Source organism: Suillus bovinus (assembly GCF_016758785.1).
Source record: "Suillus bovinus strain UH-Sbo-P2 chromosome Unknown EDB93scaffold_62, whole genome shotgun sequence".
In the NCBI taxonomy this organism is placed as follows: Eukaryota; Fungi; Basidiomycota; class Agaricomycetes; order Boletales; family Suillaceae; genus Suillus; species Suillus bovinus.
Genome location: NW_024542118.1, coordinates 20,387 through 35,646, shown reverse-complemented (window position 1 = coordinate 35,646; position 15,260 = coordinate 20,387). Strand labels below are relative to the sequence as shown.

The 15,260-nt window shown below is 47.9% G+C and overlaps 5 protein-coding genes across 5 annotated transcripts; 2 read left to right on the top strand and 3 right to left on the bottom strand.

Annotated features, from left to right (window-relative positions):
- Window positions 1-212: 212 nt before the first annotated feature.
- Window positions 213-2,289, top strand: EDB93DRAFT_1091206 (MFS general substrate transporter; the record flags this gene model as incomplete). The annotated part of the gene is made up of 10 exons (XM_041446330.1): window positions 213-390; window positions 415-504; window positions 562-695; window positions 751-857; window positions 903-1,408; window positions 1,456-1,569; window positions 1,625-1,716; window positions 1,782-1,915; window positions 1,964-2,096; window positions 2,143-2,289. 10 exons carry the CDS (start codon window positions 213-215, stop codon window positions 2,287-2,289), a joined length of 1,635 nt encoding a protein of 544 aa, XP_041304319.1.
- A 3,419-nt stretch (window positions 2,290-5,708) lies between these two features.
- EDB93DRAFT_763159 (uncharacterized protein) lies at window positions 5,709-7,321 on the bottom strand. The gene is made up of 7 exons (XM_041457375.1): window positions 7,113-7,321; window positions 7,005-7,050; window positions 6,810-6,952; window positions 6,366-6,761; window positions 6,276-6,310; window positions 5,985-6,224; window positions 5,709-5,932 (listed from the first exon to the last, which is right to left on the bottom strand). Exons 1-7 carry the CDS (start codon window positions 7,281-7,283, stop codon window positions 5,794-5,796), a joined length of 1,170 nt encoding a protein of 389 aa, XP_041304318.1. The 5' UTR covers window positions 7,284-7,321; the 3' UTR covers window positions 5,709-5,793.
- A 906-nt stretch (window positions 7,322-8,227) lies between these two features.
- On the top strand, window positions 8,228-10,563 carry EDB93DRAFT_1091215 (kinase-like domain-containing protein; the record flags this gene model as incomplete). The annotated part of the gene is made up of 7 exons (XM_041446333.1): window positions 8,228-8,829; window positions 8,884-9,056; window positions 9,109-9,266; window positions 9,316-9,557; window positions 9,608-9,805; window positions 9,858-9,986; window positions 10,041-10,563. 7 exons carry the CDS (start codon window positions 8,228-8,230, stop codon window positions 10,561-10,563), a joined length of 2,025 nt encoding a protein of 674 aa, XP_041304317.1.
- A 371-nt stretch (window positions 10,564-10,934) lies between these two features.
- EDB93DRAFT_762697 (P-loop containing nucleoside triphosphate hydrolase protein) lies at window positions 10,935-12,954 on the bottom strand. The gene is made up of 5 exons (XM_041457373.1): window positions 12,906-12,954; window positions 12,636-12,851; window positions 12,335-12,569; window positions 11,878-12,286; window positions 10,935-11,832 (listed from the first exon to the last, which is right to left on the bottom strand). Exons 2-5 carry the CDS (start codon window positions 12,648-12,650, stop codon window positions 11,058-11,060), a joined length of 1,434 nt encoding a protein of 477 aa, XP_041304316.1. The 5' UTR covers window positions 12,651-12,851; window positions 12,906-12,954; the 3' UTR covers window positions 10,935-11,057.
- EDB93DRAFT_763109 (uncharacterized protein) lies at window positions 12,810-15,129 on the bottom strand. Its single transcript, XM_041457374.1, has 6 exons — window positions 14,827-15,129; window positions 14,540-14,768; window positions 14,082-14,490; window positions 13,163-14,031; window positions 12,906-13,099; window positions 12,810-12,851 (listed from the first exon to the last, which is right to left on the bottom strand). Exons 1-5 carry the CDS (start codon window positions 14,845-14,847, stop codon window positions 13,023-13,025), a joined length of 1,605 nt encoding a protein of 534 aa, XP_041304315.1. The 5' UTR covers window positions 14,848-15,129; the 3' UTR covers window positions 12,810-12,851; window positions 12,906-13,022.
- Between the last annotated feature and the right edge of the window lie 131 nt (window positions 15,130-15,260).

Genomic DNA, 15,260 nt, shown 5'->3' with positions numbered 1-15,260 from the left:
AAGATAACGTTGAACTTTTATGGCCATGTCACCCTCATCGGTCACATTGTCCGACACACTATAGTTGGTGGGGCTCTCCCATCCAGTATGTTCTTATCATCGACACTGGAAAAACAATGTTCATTCTCTGGCAGTCATGTTATTCATGAACCATTTATAAAATCATGCACTGTCATATAATAGTTGACTCGCGCATCAGTCATTTTACCCCCATGACAGAAAGCCAGAGTACGAACTTGTCACCTATAGAGGTCCGGAATGTGGAATCTCGTACTGAGAGCCAGCTGCACTCCCCCAGTTCAATATTGTCAAATGAACCCATTAAGCTCGATATAGAGCATGCGGTAGTTGAGGATGATCCTCGAATATGGTCAAACACAAAGAAGGCGAGTCCTTCTATCCCAATATAAGTAGTAATTGATCGAACACAACTACAGACTGCTGTATTGTTCATCATATCTGGAGCCGCAATGTTTGCGGGTTTGGCTTCGAATATACAGAACCGTAGGTTGCGTTCGTGATCATACTATATCCAATCATGATTGAACGGTCATGGAATAGCCGCCAATGCTCAAATCGAGCAGCAGCTACACGCCAGCAGCGGGGATATCAGCCTGAGTTTATCTCTGTACATTCTCGTTCAAGGCAATTTTCCTATTATTTGGAGTGCAATTGGCGAGATAAAGGGCCGCAAGGTTTGTATCCCTAGCTGCCTTTAAAGCGTCGCTTTGTTGATATGACCGAGCCCAGCTTGTGTACCTTCTATCTATTGCACTTTTTATAATTGGATCTGCAATCGTGGCCGTGTCAAGAACTATTGGTCTGGTGATTGGCATGCGAATCGTGCAAGCCACAGGGTAGGACAGTTCCTCAATCCCTCATTCCGTGCTCAATTTGAGTAGGTCAAGCGCAGTTTTCGCCATGGGAGCTGCCACTCTGGCCGATATATACGAGCCACATCAACGAGGTACAATGATGGGTGTATACTATTCTGCACCTCTCCTCGGTCCCTCGTTAGGACCAATTTTTGGTGGTGCACTCACACAGGGCCTCAGCTGGCGGGCAGTTTTCTGGTTCTTAGTTATCTGGGGAGGCATAATCTTTTTGGCATTCCTTTTCTTGTTCAAGGACACCTTCCGGAAAGAGAGGAGTGTGACATACCAGAATGTATTGAAATCGAGACTCCGAGAGCAGCAATCGTCGAAAGTAAAGGACGGGTCGCAAAATATTTCGAACTCAAAAGCGGGTGGAGACAACAAGACGAGTTCGAAAGATATCGAAGCACAGCAGCCAGTTATAACATCGGTCATCGGAGACGTAAAATTGTCTATAGCTGATATCAATCCTTTCCCTTCATACCTCTCGATTGTCAGCCGCAAGAACAACTTGGTTATATTGACGGCCTCAGGTGCGTGCCCTGATTTCTTGCTGAAAACTATCTTTATGCCCTCTTAGGTTTAACTTTCGCGTTTAGTTTTAGTATTACGTATACATGCGCAAGAACATTGTCGATGTATTATGATTATGATGCATTGAAGACTGGCCTTGTTTTGCTTGTCTATGGTGTCGGTGAGTGTATTACGAGCAAAGTGGGAAACCTACCTGACGCATCTACTTATCGCAGGCTCCGTAGCCGGTAGCATATTGGGTGGTCGTTGGTCTGATAGGACACTTGCTCGGCTCAAAGCCGCAAACGGAGGGGTCAGTTTTCCAGAGGTGAACACTGAATCACTTACTCTGGCCCTGGCCGCCCAGCATGAGGCTGACGCAAATTCATGCAGATGCGCCTCGAGAGCACGAAAATCGCCATGTTGTGGTCACCTCTGTCTGTGCTTGGATATGCCTGGGTGTGCCAAGAACGAGTCAATGTCGCTGCTGTGTGTGTGATGCTGTTCCTTGCTGGATTTTTAGCTGTGTATGTTCACTGCGTTTTATATTGTATTTTGCTTCTCACCTACAAAAGATGGATCTACTCAAGCACGCTAGCATACATTGTCGATGCAAACACAGGTCATTCATCAATGGCAGTAGCGACGAATAGTTCTTTCCGTGGTCTGTTTGCTTTTGTCGCCGCCGAGGTTGCGGTTCCTTTACAGGTGAGTCATGACAGTTTGTAGAAGGCCGAATCTGAGGTCAGTTCAGGACACTATTGGCGACGGCGGTCTATATACTATCTGGGCAGGTTTGCTGGTAGTCATTGAATGCATGATTCTGCTGGTGTTGTACAAAGGCAGGAAATGGAGAGAAGCCAGCGTTGAGCGGGAGAAGCAGGCTCTGGATGTCAAGTAAGGTCTAGACGATCACGCATCCAATCGACCCTGATTGAACATTGAGGGGTAGTGAGTGTTACTATGTGGTTATAGACAGATCAGAATCCATGATCAATGACTGGCATAAGTAGCACTGCTACATAGAATAATCAATTTAAGGCTTAGTACATTATGTAATTTCGGAAGGTCTCGAAATGTCTAGGGTTCAGGGAATTAGGGATCCCGCTCTGGTTGACCGGCTAATTAGCACGACCCACAGTGAGGGCCTAATTGACGAGTGTAAATGACAGCAAATTCACTCAAATTCACCCATACTATCACCTGATTCGGAATGCACAATCGATGGATAATGCACAATGCACTCCAGAGCTCACCACTCTACATATATTTCATTCGGAACAGCTGGTGGACAATTATTAGCATACATTCAATAATACTACCAATTCAAAATTTTAAAATCGGTGCTGTGAAGCCTTCTCGAGATGAAACATTGTGCGAGTGTGCCCAAAATGAGTGATTTTTGGACACTAAATCCAAGATCCACCCAGATCCCATTAACCTATCAACACAGAAAGTTCAAAATATGTGAAATGCACCATCCTGAATCTACTCCAGGTGTTTCTATGTCAATAGGACACCACCACAGCATGCTATTCGCGATTCATGAGCAAAGCGTGACGGTCAGGCTAGATTGGGAAATCACACTCTCGGCTTGGTTGAGTCTCCGCTTTCTTTGCATTCGGCAGAATCGGCACATACCAGCATCTGTTCCTTTGAAGACACCAGAGGACATTGTTACATTACAAGGACAGTCGACCAATGCCAAGGACAGCTCGAGTTTTTCGCAACCGCCCTTCACCACATTCACAACCTCCTCTCACGCGAGGATCGTGAAAAACGTATCAAGGATGCAATCGATACATGGCGTGGGGGTGAAACTAAAAGCCTCCTACAAGCAGCCAAGATGCATGGTGTCGAGCACATATATTCCACAGTGCGTAGGAGATGTGAAGGGTTGACTCTGCCACGAGACGAGGCGCATGCAAAACAACGGCACCTTACACCAGCCCAAGAGGAGGTTCTCATTGATTGGATGAAGTTCTTGGGTGCAACTGGACGTCCTATTTCAAAGGAGACTGTGCGCCCCTATGTCTATGACATGTGCGGGAAGTACCCTTCCGAGTTCTGAATTCGGAGATTCATAAAACGACATCCGGAAGTCAAGTTACGGCGACCCCGGTCCTTTACCCTTCCCCTCATTTAATCCACCACCTGCATACCCACTCCATTATCCAGGTCGCGAGACACGATTCATGCAGCCAGTGCCAGCCCCAGAAGGGGCTCGTCCTCTTCGAACTTCACAAGACCTCCCACCACAGCTACATGCTGGGCCGTCCACTGGCAGATACATGCCTTACCCCCTGCATGGCCTTCCTGCACCATTAAATAGAGTTTCAGCAAATAATGATCACTCAGCACATCCTAGTGTTTATTACTAGATATTATTCCCTCAATGAAATTTGATTTGGAGCTCGTTATTGAAGCTTGAAGTTATGAACGGTGCGGAACACTGGACTTTCATTCGCTTTGCACGCTGTCGGACTGTGAATATCATTGTGTATTGGCCGAGGTGCCGCGCGTGACATAGTGTGACGAAATTGTGCATTTCTATTGTGTTTTCGACACCTCAACTTCCAGTGCTGCCGCTGCAACAAGCTCGCAACAAAATTAAAAAATTCTTGTTGGGCCTAATGCACAGAGACCTAAAGTATACACTACAGTAGATCCGATACGAATATGTGTTGTTGTTGTGTTGCTATTCGGCAATAAGTGTAAATTGTGCATTTCCCGTCGAATGATAGTAGCTCTTTGACGCTGATTTGCGCTAATTTGCAGGTAAATTTGGTCTAATTGACCGTAATATACAACGAAGCTGCTTATCTCCATTCCGCCCACTCATCATCCATCGGTGTCGAGGACGAAGTCGAGCCCATTCAGCATCTGGGCTGAAGTTCGAGAATTTATACTTCGACTCCTTGGGAATAGGTATGTCTGCTGGCAATGCTGCAAGACAGAGTCGTAGTTCAGCTAGTTGATCCTTAAGATGTTGTTGCATTTAGCTTTGTCACCGTAGCCTCTTGGTTTGAGGATGGGCTCTGGAGAACAGAGTTTCGGACGACAACATGGGCTCGTTACTCTTGCAGGTTGCGAATCCGTTATCCTCTGCCTCCAACACTGTTGTCTTGTTCCCCGTGTGTCACGCCTTCTTCAAGTTGCCCCATTTCCAGTTCAAGCTTCATTCAAGTCACCATCTCTACCCAAACACTGCATCCTCCAAAGTTTGATCGGATGTCGTCTGGCAGTAGCATTCCCAGCTCAGAGTTACAGACACCCTTCACTGGCACCGGACACCATGATCTACCCACTGTCCCAGGACTCCCCATCTTCAATCATCTTCATACTTACCCACTCCTGGCCACACAACTTTTTTCAATCACTGTCCGAGACACAGCACAATATTTCCGAATGCCTTCGTGTTCTCCGGAAGTACTAGCACGCCGTTAAGCCACTTTCAGAAAACCCCATTGATGAAGCTATTGATGCTCATGTGACGAAAATTTATGGCCACCTTACTACAGCCTGAGAGCATTCTCCTGGCATCTACATGGAGCCAAGTCACAAGTCAGTCCAGAGCGATACCTGTGACACTCGCCCTAGCACCACTGCAAGACGAGATGTCAATGGCGAGGCCCACAAAAACCGGCTGCTATTTGATGCTTGAGTCGAATTGACACAGAAGGAAACCTAGAATTACTGAAGAACTTCAAAGATTTCAGTATGTCTTTTATTACATATATTGCAGCAGTTCTCCGTGGACTTAACGGGTTCTCTAGCCTTCTGACATTCTAAAGAAGTCTGCAGGTGCATCATTACATGAAGAGGCTGAAGTGGAGCACGTTATCATTTCCGATGGCTGAACTCCGAGTACATCGAGGATAAGAACGCAGAGGTTCCGTCACCAGTGAACAGGGTGAAAATTGGATTGTGTTCAAAGCTGGTTAGCCGATTCCGTCTGGTGCTTATAATATGAGCACACATAAGTAGCTTACACTAATTCAAGTTAGATTTGATATTATAGAAGAAATGCCACGGTGCTTGCCAATCTCGCAGAAGGAAGTTGGGAAGAATTCCCTTCTCTGCCAGACGCTGCCCGCAAGTGAGCTTCGGAAGTGGCGCGGAGTTTCCCAGGATTCTAAAGCGGCGCAGAGCGACAATGGCGGTAAGGCATACCATCAAATTGGTCGTTACCAGTTTCTGACCCACGCACGACAGAAGGATTTTGGTCCAGCCTAAGGTTTGAAGTTGTCCACGAAAATTTTGATTTGGACATGCGAAACGCGCCTGAACATACATACTTGAGATTCTGCTTGCTTGTGTCTTCGTACACTTATATCTATATCTACATATTCGCACTTGACTTCCCATGCGTGCTAGTACAATATGCTGTCCTTCACAACACATCTCAGTTTCCTGGATTCCCAGATGGATGACCGACGCAAACGTCTGCACTTGTTGGAGCACCGGTCGTGAAAGCACCCTCCAGCAAGTTCAGTGCCACGATTGCTGAGCCCCAGGATGACAAAAAGCCATAACCAGAGTGCCTGAGTATGTGCACATAATTAAGGTAGTATATATGAATGTAACGTCACTCACCCGTAGTTATGCACCACAGGCACTTTACCTCGCGCGGGCGTGTCAACCCACTCGACTTCGAGTCTGATGCCACCCTTTCTCCCAGGGCGCAGACCGCAACCTGGTTCAATAATGATGGGACGTATGTCCTCGACGGTGGGCTCACGGTCAACACGTGTCTGTGGGGGTGCAAGTTCTGGAGTGAGCTGCAGGGCCCGCGCAAGAATGTCCTCGGTTGTTTCAGGACGCGGAACTGGGTACCTGTAATAGCTGAGAATTTGACAAGATGATAATTCGAAAAAAAAAAACTACCAGTCATTGGGTACTCTCGTACCGCCGCACAGTACCTATATTTATCAAAAAGTCAGAGAACATATCTTGTATGACTCTCAGAAAGCGCACATCGCCATTGCTTCTTGGCATTGTATAAGTGTACGTCCCGTCAGCCTCAGTCATAGTCCTCCCGAATTTGATCCAAGGAGCCCTGAGTAGCACAGTTTGCCCACGAATTGGATATACGTCCTTATCTTCAACGCCTCCCAGGCTGCGAGCACCAATACCGGCGCAGACAATAATAGCATCAACGTCACGGTAAGAATGGGCACCCGTGTACGGACTGGTTCCTCGCTCGAGAAGTTGACTGATGTGCTGCAGGGACACGCGCAGAATAGTCCCATTGTTTGCAAGGAAAGAGGACAAAAGCCAGTTAAGATAGGCTGGGGTGTTCATGGTGACTGTGCTGAATGAGAAGCCCATCTTTGCTGGACCACGAAGTTCATTCGTATCTAAATATTTGAACTGATACGAGTTAGAATGACGATCACGAATGCGAGCCTGTGTTCATACATCTGGCATATAATGAAGCCATTCGGCATCAGCGAGGTCGTCTCCGTGATATTCAGTTTGGGTGTGCCGAAAGAAACAACCCTCGGCTGCACCACCTGGTTCTGATAGCTTCCATAATGCATGGAAGGTATCTTGATCAAGCTCTGTACGACTAGGGTGTGACATGTTTATTCATGCAGTCAAAAAGCAGCATACTTCGCTGTCTTTGATCATCATAAGCATGACTGACATGATGTGCCCCCTATGATCATCATCGCTGTATCAGCTGCAAATTTGAACACTTCTTGTGAGATAACTGCTCACCGCCCAGTGACTAGTGTACCTGCTTGACTTCGGATCTGTGGGGAAGGTCTCAGCAACGATGGTGACATGATAGGTGCCCTGCTCCTGGATTTTCAACGCTGTGGTGAGACCGACGACGCCTGCACCAATAACGATAATCTCCTTGATCTGGTCACCGTTAGATAGCGCCATGTGCAATGTGCATGTCAAAGCTAAACTTGTCACTTGACTCATATTGAAATGTATTAATATTACGTCAGCCAACCTTTTTCTCCGAGAGTTGCTTTCAATTCCTGTGGTCGCATTCGTTCTTCGTCACCGGCTGTGTAATGCTTCAGACCTCAAACAAACGGGTAGCTCCAGATAACCCTCAAAATGAACGTCCAGCGAAGAGATTTACCACATCGTCGCCAGAAGAAGGCGAAGTCGATGACTCTTTGCCACCTTCTCCGCGCCCAACAATAATTCCCCTACCGCCCAAACCAGCTCCTTCCAAGTTCGAGACTAAGGTCAAGTTTCCTTTCAAGAAGAAAACAAATGGTACAGATGTTCCTGGTCCCTCTACTCAAAGAATTAGTCCTATGATGGACAGAAGACATGCTTCAGTCTATGAGAGATCCGAAGACGACGAGAGGCGCATTCGGGAGGATGACCAGCGCAACGGCAGACCCAGGCCTTACTATGATCAGTCTCGTAAAAGGGGTGGCGTCCAAACAACTAATCATTGGCAGCCTTCCTATAGTAGGGAAGGCGACCGTCGTCCCCCTGCCTGGGATCTTCCACGGGAACCTTATAGACCTCTTCATGACACGTATATTCCAGCACGGGATAGATATGACGGTCGTGTCTATGGAAGGGAACGCGATATTTCTTCATTGTCACCTCATTCACCTGACCGCTCTCGTTCCCCGTCCTCCTCTTCTTCTTCACACCGAGGAAAGCACAGATTACCCTCACGTCGCTCTCCAATGGTGAATTATAGTCCGCCTCGTCGTGACTATGGCGTGGATAGACTACATGACCAAAGGATGCGTGATGGGGGCTGGGAACGCGCCCGTCATAATGACCATAATCGGTGGGGGGTACCATCGGACAATGACAACTACTCACGGATGGACGACCGCTATCGCCGTCCTATGCGCCACTCGCCGCGTCGCGAACGCGAACGTTCATGGGACTCTTATGATCCAAATCACATTGAAGCAGGACGTGATGCTGATCGCGATACCTATCACACGGAGAGTCGTCTTTCTGTAGCACCTCGTGCTCACGATGATGTCCGTGACAATCAGGATCATCCTGTTTCCCCGGATGTGTCTCGTCAACCTTCCCCTCCATCACCTTCGGCTTCAAATCAGATACACGTTCGCCACACACCACCACCACCACCCTCTCCACCACCTCCCGTCCCCACTCCTGAACGACCCAAAGATGATACTCTACCTCCTCACGCAGCTATCTCGATTGCAATTCCTTTGAAACGGCCTCCAGCACCTAGAGACACCCATTCTCCATCTCCACTTCCACTTCCGTCGGCTCATGAAGAGCCGGTGAAGGCGAAGAAGGATAGCGCAGTGGACGCAACACAAAATTTACCCCCTGTTGAACATAAGCGGAAACGGGTCCCTGTGCAGCGTACGAGGAAGCAAGAGCAAGAGGCATACGGTCATCTCTTTTTAGGTTGTGGCCAACAAAGCGACTACGATGCCACTGCGAAACTCGGTGAAGGCACTTTTGGGTATGTATCAGGCCTCTTGCACTGCTACTGAACGCAACTGCTCACGTTGTTCAGAGAGGTCCACAAAGCAGTCCATCACCTCACTGGGCGTCTGGTGGCTCTTAAACGTATTCTTATGCATAATGAGAAAGAGGGCATGCCCGTAACTGCCTTGCGCGAGATCAAAATTCTCAAGGCAATGAATCACCCATGCATTATCGAGATCTTGGATATGTTCGTCGTCCGTAGTGAGTGCTCATATTGGCTCATTGCATGTCAGTCGCCGACATTGTGCACCAGGCAATGGCAAGAACTCGCCCCTCTCTGTTTACATGGTATTTCCATACATGGACCACGACCTTGCTGGCCTACTGGAGAATGAGCGTGTAAAGCTCCAACCCAGCCACATCAAATTGTACATGAAACAACTTTTGGAAGGAACGGAATATATGCATCGTGTTTGTCCTCATATTCTCACCCTCTATTCTGTCTTATGTCCGTTCACAGAATCACATCCTACATCGAGACATGAAAGCTGCCAATCTTCTCATCGATAACAACGGCTCGCTCCGGATAGCAGATTTTGGTCTAGCGCGCGCGTATGACCCGAGCGTTATCCACGGAGTCGTGGATCAGCGTGGAAGAGAGAAAAAGTATACAAACTGTGTCGTAACGAGGTGGTACCGTCCTCCAGAACTACTACTCGGCGCCCGACAGTATGGTGGAGAAGTAGACATATGGGGCATAGGGTTTGTGTTTGTCGACGTCTTTGGGACAAATTTTGAATTCTTCTCTGCAGATGTGTTCTGGGAGAGATGTTTATGCGCAGGCCGATTCTTCCTGGATCGTCGGACATTGACCAATTGGAGAAGATTTGGCAGTTATGCGGTACTCCGAATCAGCATACCTGGCCAAATTACGATGCACTGCCAGGGTGTGAGGGCGTAAAGCGGTTCAATCAGACCTATTCCAAAAAGCTGAGAGCCGCCTATGAAAGGTCAGCTCTCATTTTTGCAACGCTTTTAGTTAATGCTTAACTGTTTTGTAAGCATTGGCCCTGAGACCTGTGATCTCTTGGATAAGCTCCTCACATGCAACCCAAGGGATCGTATTACTGCCTCACAAGCCCTCGACCACGATTATTTCTGGACTGACCCACTTCCCGCTGACCCCAAAACGTGAGTATTGCTGATTTGTTCGTGCTTGCTCCGCTTCACCCTTTATCCACTCAGTCTTCCGTCATACGAAGCTTCCCACGAATTCGATAAACGTGGGCGACGCAACCAGCCGCCACCAGGTATTATGCCTCCTGATGGCTACTTCAGGCCCCATCCTTTGCCAAATCAGCCCCCCGGGTTCCATCCTCGTGGACCGCCGCATCGCGACGCGTTCAGGCCAGGTCCGCCGCCGCCTGTTATCGTGTCCGCTTTGTTGCAGCATCAAGGTGGTGGTCTGCCTCCTGGTGGTCAACATCCTGGGGGTCAGCACCCCGGAGGTCAACATCCTGGGCATTCTGGTAACCAACATCCCGGTGGCCAGCACCCCCCTTTCGGACGTCCACCAGCCCACGGTGCTGGGTATCCTCCCCGTGGGATGCACCCGCCACGTCAAACTTCTCGTACCATGGACCATCCTGCTCATCTACCGCCACGACCCGTGGCTCCTATGGGCTCCGGTCCACCATTTGGTGGTCGTCCCCCACGGCGGATGGGAGGGGGGAATGGGTCTGGCGGGGGAGGCCTGCCATATTCATAACAGTTTACAACCTCTGCTCATCTTCCTCGCCCGCATTTATTGTGTTTTGTTGATCTGCGCTTCCATGTCCTTTCTTTGTTCTCTAGCCCACATACACACAACCCATTTCATTCTCTGAATCAGATGTTATAGTATAGGTGGAGTAGATCACTTGAACTTTCTATGTTTGGTTGGAATGTTCACTGCACACATCCTCAATACAGACGTAATTCGTGGTGTTGAGTGCTTGAACCTTTGACACACTCGACCTTCGAAATGACCAAGGGATGGTTGTTTTCAAATTTCAATCAATTATTGTGGGGAGGGACGCTTTGCCTCGATTGATCTTTCGAAGTTTCATGCAGCGAATTAAAGTCTACATGCATGTAAGTGTACATGGAGCATACTTTCAAACTGTCATGCTGAAATATAAATAGACTCGCGAGCAAATGGGAAGTCCTAGTGTACGTTTATCAACGAGCATAAAATCTGTATCGAAACGAGAACAACTACTTCTACTGGACTTGCTTAATCATCTCAGCCAACTGTTTTGCGACGTCTGGAGACAAACTGCAACGCTGTATGAGACGAGAGACGATATCCTTCTTCTTCACATCCAAAGGCTCTGGGAGAAATCCTTTCAGCTTACGCATGAATGACACGAACCGTCTGTTCCCTCCTGTCCATAATGACTTCTGTTCATCAGCAGTAAACTTCTCCACAAGGGTGCGGACCGTGACGCGTGATTCTTCATAATGCTCTTTGTGTTTGCCATCCAGTCTGTTAGCGGCAGTGATACATGCGTGATCAGCGACCCGGATCCCATATATTTTTTCGAAGGTATTCTGCTGTCTCTCCCACCAGTCCTCCATCCTCGCCTCTCTTTCAAGGTGCGTGATTATAAGAACAATAGGAACCTTCTTTTCGCAGAGGAATTCGTGAAATAGCCGGTAATTGCTCTGAATTGTAGCAGTGAGTCTGCCAGCACGAATGCAGAACAAAAGCAGATCAACACCGCCTTCTGCGTCCAATTTCTTGATTAGTTTATAGGCGTTGTCGACTGACTCGAGGTACTCTCTGATCCCCAGCTGCGTTTCCTCGAGTCCAACGGTATCGAACACCTTATAAGGCTCGCCATGAAAGTCGATGGTGTACTCTTGCCAGTGCATGGTACAGCGTTGCGTGTCAGGAGATGTGACTGCCACCTCCTTCCCCGCCATGAGGTTGACTAGCGAGCTTTTACCTGCCCCCGTCTCCCCAAAGATTACGATATTTTTGGCCTTGTTCCTACTTAAGATGATTAGAAAAACCACCACAGAGCATCAAACACCGTACCTTGCACGACACTCCTCGATAAGATTGCAGATGGCATAGTATGATTGGTCATGGCGCAACTTGAGCCTGTCTGTCGTACATTCGTCCATGGCTAGTGCGGTAACACACGCGTGACCAGCAAAGGGCATGCTGAGCTGTGAGATGGATTGCTCGTGGTTTCTCCACCATTCTTCCATCTCTGGTTGTTTGTTCTCCAATCCTGTAATGACAAGGACGATGGGGCATCTTGTCGTCACTTCGGAGGAGCAAAACTTGTAATTGCGGCAAAGCGCCTTGACCGCTTTCGTGTAATGCACACAGTAAATGAGGAGATGGATGTCATCCTGCTCCTTGAGTTTTCGAAGGAGATGCTTCAAAACTTTTCGAGCTTCGTCATCGGGTACTCTGCCTTCGGAGCCCTCATTCAAACCTGCAATCTAATTGAATGACACCCACAACAAGCGTGATCTGCACTGACCAGGTGTATCGAAAAGCTTTACCCTCAAGGTTTGGTTCTTAACCAAGACCTCGTGCTCGTACACTGTGGTTTCAGCTGTACATCCCATGGTATCGCGAGATGTCGGCGCTCTGTTGCTCTTAGTGATCAAATTGACTAATGAACTTTTTCCAGCTCCTGTTTCTCCGAAGACGACAACACTGCAGGTGTCTGTGCAATATGAAGCTTCTTCAGCATAGTTGGAGCCGGCAGCGCCCTGATGTGGGGTGTCAAGGCTTCAAGTCAGTGACTTGATGCTGAGGGAGAGGTGGACACAGCTTACATTGGATGTCCGCATTGCCAACTTGAAGAAACTCAATGCGAGAGACAAAACAGCGAGGTCACATCTTGACTTGTGTTTTAATTAGGGTCGCCAGACTTTCTTCATGTTAGAACAACGTGGATGGGTCTAGGTTTGCCCAGAAGCCAGATTTGAAGATCGAAAGAATGGATTCAGCACGTTCCATGCATACCTGTAGTACCGGTATCTTCATTTCTCCTACAACTGGCGTCAGCCACTGCCGGATCTAATTTGAAGCTTGAAATATCGAACCCAAGGCACGAATTCAGCATGCTGCATGCATGCGTATGCATAGGATGTTCCAGAGGTCCTCGGAGTAGATAAATTGAGATGTGTGCGTGCGTGCATTCTCTTCTGACAATATCAATATTAGAACACTAAACCGGGCGTCCTTGAACCAAGTTGTGACATTGTGTACTGACATAAATACATATCAGCTCCCGAGTCTGTAAGTGTCAAGTATCGACATGAACAAAGCCTATTGCAGTGACTATTAAAAAGAACTCAACTAGTAGACGCGTCTTGCTTGATCATATAAGCCAACTTTCTTGCGACTCGTCGAGACGTATCGCAACGCTTCATGAGGCGAGAGACAATACTCATCCCCTTCACACGCAAATGCTCACCAGGTAGCTCCTTCAGTTTACGCATCAATGATACAAACAGATTGTCCCCTCCTGTCCATGCCGACTTCCGCCCGTTGGCAGTAAACTTCTCCACAAGATGACGGATCGTGGCTTCATACTCACGCGTTTCGTATGGGCCATCCGATCGATCAGCGGCGAAAATGCACGTGTAACCAGCAACCAGAATCCCATAACGTTCGAACTTACTCTGTACTCCCTCCCACCAGCCCTCCATCTCTCTTTCGAGGTGTGTGATCACAAGAACAATGGGAACATTCCCCTCGCAGAGATAATCGTGAAACAGCTTATAATTGCTGTAAAGCGTAGCATTTACTCGGCAGGGTCGAATGCAGAACAGAAGCAGATCAATGCCGCCTTGTCGATCCAATTCCTTGATGAGCCTGTAGGCGCCGTCGACAGACTCGAGGTACTCTTCGATCCCTAGCTGCGGTTCCTGAAGTCCAATAGTATCGAACACCTTGTAAGTCTCGTCTCCAAATGTGATGGTGTAGTCTTCCCAGTGCATCGTACGAGGTTGCATGTCAGGAAATGCGACTGACACTTCCTTCCCTGCCATAAGGTTGACAAGTGAACTTTTATCTGCCCACATCTCCCCGAAGAGTACGATATTCTTAGGCTTGTTGCTTTCGATCCTCTGGGGCGCAGTCCTTGTTATCTTTTTGAACAACTTCCTTTTAGGCCCGTTCTTTTTAGACCCATTCTTTTTGTGCCCGCTCCTCTTGCGCCCATTCCTGATTAATAAATGAATATACAATAAAATGAGCATATGGAAACACGGTACCTTGTACGACATTCCGCGATAAGTTTGCAGACCTTGAGATATGACAGCTCGTGGCGCTCCTTGAGCGTTGCATCATCGGTCAGCGTGGTGATACACGCATGGCCAGCAAAGGTCATGTTATGCTCTGAAATGAAGGACTCGTTGTTCTTCCACCATTGCTCCATTTCTGGTTCTATGTTTTCCAAACGTGTGACGACGAGGACGATTGGGACTCTTTTCTTGACTTCGAAGCTACATAGTTCGTAGTGACGGCAGAGTGCCTTGATCGCTTTCGTGCCCTGCTTCTTGCCATCAATACAATGCATGAGGAGATGGATACCGTCCTGCTTCATAAGCCTTCGAAGGAGGTTCTTCAAAAGTCTCCGAGCTTTCTTGTCGGGGACTTTGCCCTCAGGGCCCTCACCAAGACCTGCAATCTAGTTCAGCAATACCCACAAAGAGCGGCGCCCTTAACTCACCGACTGTATCGAAAAACTTTACCTTCAAGGTCTTACTATGAATCGCAAGGTCGTATAAGTACTCCTTAGTTTCAACTGTACATCCTTCAGCGTCGCAGGATGCCGGTGCTATTCCTGGCCCAACGATTAAATTGATCAAGGAGCTTTTGCCAGCTCCTGTTTCTCCGAAAATGACGATATTGCATGGGTCTGGTGAAGCTTCCTCGACAGAGCTGGAGCCAGTAGCACCCTAGTTTTGGATGTGAAGACTTTATGCTAAACAAGAACTAGATTCAGACACGACTTACGATAGATGATCCTGACCACATCGCTGCAAACTTGATGATGAATCAACTCGAAAACCAACGAAGGCGGTCACTTGTCTTCATGTACCTCCAATTTGTTATCAGGGCAGAGGGCGTCCAGGGCACATGGTTTCAGCATGTTCCATCGTAGATGTCTGAGGTCTTATTTGACCAAATCTCTGTCTAGACTTGGCATTTTTGATGCTTTCGAAAGGCATTTCTCGGGAAATGCCATCATGGAGTGTGCATAAGTAGCAACTAGCAAGTTCCCTTGAACACTAGGGTTCCGGGAATTTGCCGGGTAAATTTACCACTTTCTTTCGCTTTGTTTACTTTGCTCAAAGTCTGGATTATTTCAGGCTCCTTCCCTACGCTTCGACTCAGTGTGAGGTGGCATACTAGGGCTATCTGAAATCAGGTGAACAATTCAAATCCTT

Coding starts and splice junctions, on each gene's coding strand:
- EDB93DRAFT_763159 (XM_041457375.1), bottom strand. CDS start 7,283: ATGGCGCTATCTAACGGTGACCAGATCAAGGAGATTATCGTTATTGGT. Junction 7,051..7,112: donor GGTACACTAGTCACTGGGCG/GTGAGCAGTTAT, acceptor TGATGATCATAG/GGGGCACATCATGTCAGTCA. Junction 6,762..6,809: donor GGCTTCATTATATGCCAGAT/GTATGAACACAG, acceptor AACTCGTATCAG/TTCAAATATTTAGATACGAA.
- EDB93DRAFT_762697 (XM_041457373.1), bottom strand. Junction 12,287..12,334: donor AAAGCTTTTCGATACACCTG/GTCAGTGCAGAT, acceptor ATTAGATTGCAG/GTTTGAATGAGGGCTCCGAA. Junction 11,833..11,877: donor ATCGAGGAGTGTCGTGCAAG/GTACGGTGTTTG, acceptor AATCATCTTAAG/TAGGAACAAGGCCAAAAATA.
- EDB93DRAFT_763109 (XM_041457374.1), bottom strand. CDS start 14,847: ATGTGGTCAGGATCATCTATC. Junction 14,491..14,539: donor AAAGTTTTTCGATACAGTCG/GTGAGTTAAGGG, acceptor ACTAGATTGCAG/GTCTTGGTGAGGGCCCTGAG. Junction 14,032..14,081: donor ATCGCGGAATGTCGTACAAG/GTACCGTGTTTC, acceptor TTTATTAATCAG/GAATGGGCGCAAGAGGAGCG.